The sequence below is a fragment of the Halyomorpha halys genome, unplaced genomic scaffold (assembly GCF_000696795.3).
Source record: "Halyomorpha halys isolate HHAL.00 unplaced genomic scaffold, Hhal_1.1 Scaffold43.1, whole genome shotgun sequence".
Lineage (NCBI taxonomy): Eukaryota > Metazoa > Arthropoda > Insecta > Hemiptera > Pentatomidae > Halyomorpha > Halyomorpha halys.
The window spans coordinates 863931-865884 of NW_027106553.1; the positions used below are offsets into that span (position 1 = coordinate 863931).

The 1954-nt window shown below is 38.7% G+C and overlaps 1 protein-coding gene across 1 annotated transcript; it reads right to left on the bottom strand.

Annotated features, from left to right (window-relative positions):
• Nucleotides 1–1232: 1232 nt before the first annotated feature.
• On the bottom strand, nt 1233–1718 carry LOC106688478 (protein GVQW3-like). The gene has a single exon (XM_014432963.1). The coding sequence runs from the start codon at nt 1716–1718 to the stop codon at nt 1233–1235; it is 486 nt and encodes a 161-aa protein (XP_014288449.1).
• Between the last annotated feature and the right edge of the window lie 236 nt (nt 1719–1954).

Here is a 1954-nt window from a genome sequence, read left to right on the forward strand (position 1 = left end):
TGAAGAATTTTTTCAGCGATTTCGATTATCAAAAGTGGCAGTTGAATCAATATTAATTGGAGAAGTTTGTCGGGCATAAAATTATCATTATTATGGAGACATATATCATTGTATGGAGGCATAAAATAAATAAATATGGTTTTGTTTATTTATGTTGTTCTTTGCTGACCGCACCCCCCGACAAACTTCTCCAATCATTAATCTACGTCAACTATCTACACCTCAGAATCAATATTAAATTTAATTGGTCCCAAAATTACGAACATAAGCGATAAAATTGTGGATTTTGGCATTTATCTCAGTTTGAGGTAACCTGGTAAACAAAACTGTAGACCAGAAACAGGTCGCTTAGTTCCCTGAGTTTTACTAAACTCTTGGACAAATCTAAGTTATATAAATCTCAGTTTTACCGGAGATTACAGCAACTGGGCCTTGGAGCTGGTCCATCTTTTTCCCTCGGTAACGCAGCTCAGCTACTTCTTTACCCTAGGCCTCCTGAATCCAGAGTACTCATTTTCATTCATTTCTTGATTTTATCTTAAGTAAGGAGGGGATAAGGTCCTTTCAAGACTTCCTTATAGTAATTTTCGATCCGGGTCTTCTAGTTTCTTTGATTCTCTCACGTCCCTTGCCTACTCTGTTTATTCCCAATTTCTTTATTACCTAGCTTACCTACGCCCATTTTACTGAATCTTTGAACTGCCGCTTTTCATTTATTAAAGACTCAGAATAAGATTGAAATAAATTATATGTATTCTTGTACGGTGCGTTAAATTAATTCTCAATGTTTCTTTGTTATTCTTATGTAGGTGAAGGTTAGATGAGTGAAGCTCCATACGGGACACACTTGTATTATGGCAGGCCATTGAACTGATTTATAGAGTATTAATTTTTGGTTTGGAGATAGTTTTGATTTTTTTTTTTAATATAATAACATTTTGTACGAGGGTGGTTTGAAAAGTTCTCGAAGTGTACTAGAAAGAAGTGTCTTACCTCGGTGGTAAGACTGCTTTTATTTTTCAACATAGTCCCCTTGTAAAGTAATGCATTTGGTCCAGTGTTGTTCCAATGCCTTGATCCTATCTCAAAAATGAGATTCTTCCAGGCCTGAAAAATACCTCTCCAACTCGCCTGTCAGTTCTTCCGTTGTATATCTCGGATATCCGAGATATCCGTCCACCTAAGAAAATTTTCAGCTTGGGGAAGAGATGAAAGTCTGATCTGGTGCCAAATCAGTTGTTTGGCCTGTAAGAACGTACTGCCTTTGCTTTCTTTGGTGGTGGTGACTCAGCATGTTTCGATTGCTTTGACTGCTGTTTTGTCTCTGGAGTATAGTAGTAGATCCAAGTTTCATCTGAAGTCACGAACCGGCGTAAAAAATATTGTTGGTTGCGCTGAAAACGGGTCAGATTTTGTTCGCACATTTCCAAGCGTTTATGGTCTTTTTTCATTCCCAATTCTTCGGTTAAAATGTGATATACATGTTCAGATGACATCTCTTCAGCTTCAGCAACTTCACGTACTTTCAGTCGACGATCCTCCATGGCCTTTTTATGCACTTTTGGGATAAATTCTTGGGTCGTAGCACTTTTTGGCCGTCCACTACGCGGATCATCATCTAAGCTCTCCTGACCAAAGTCGAACTCGCTGGTCCACTTGGCAGCAGTTGAGTATGAAGGAGCAGAGTCCGTCCCCCAGTGTGTTCTGAAAGTCGGCATGAATTTCCTTTGCTTCCATACCTTCCTTTACAAAGTACTTAATCACTGCTCGAATCTCAGTTTTTTTTCCATTGTCACAAATAACTACGCATAAAACAACAACCAAGAGTCGTCTCTACCACTCACGTGTTCATTCACAAAGGATGTGTGATTATTGCCCGGGATTCTTGTTGATCTAGCACTGACATCTAGCTGTGATTCCGCAAAACTTTTCAAACCACCATCGTACATTATTT

Coding starts and splice junctions, on each gene's coding strand:
- LOC106688478 (XM_014432963.1), bottom strand. CDS start 1,718: ATGCCGACTTTCAGAACACACTGGGGGACGGACTCTGCTCCTTCATAC.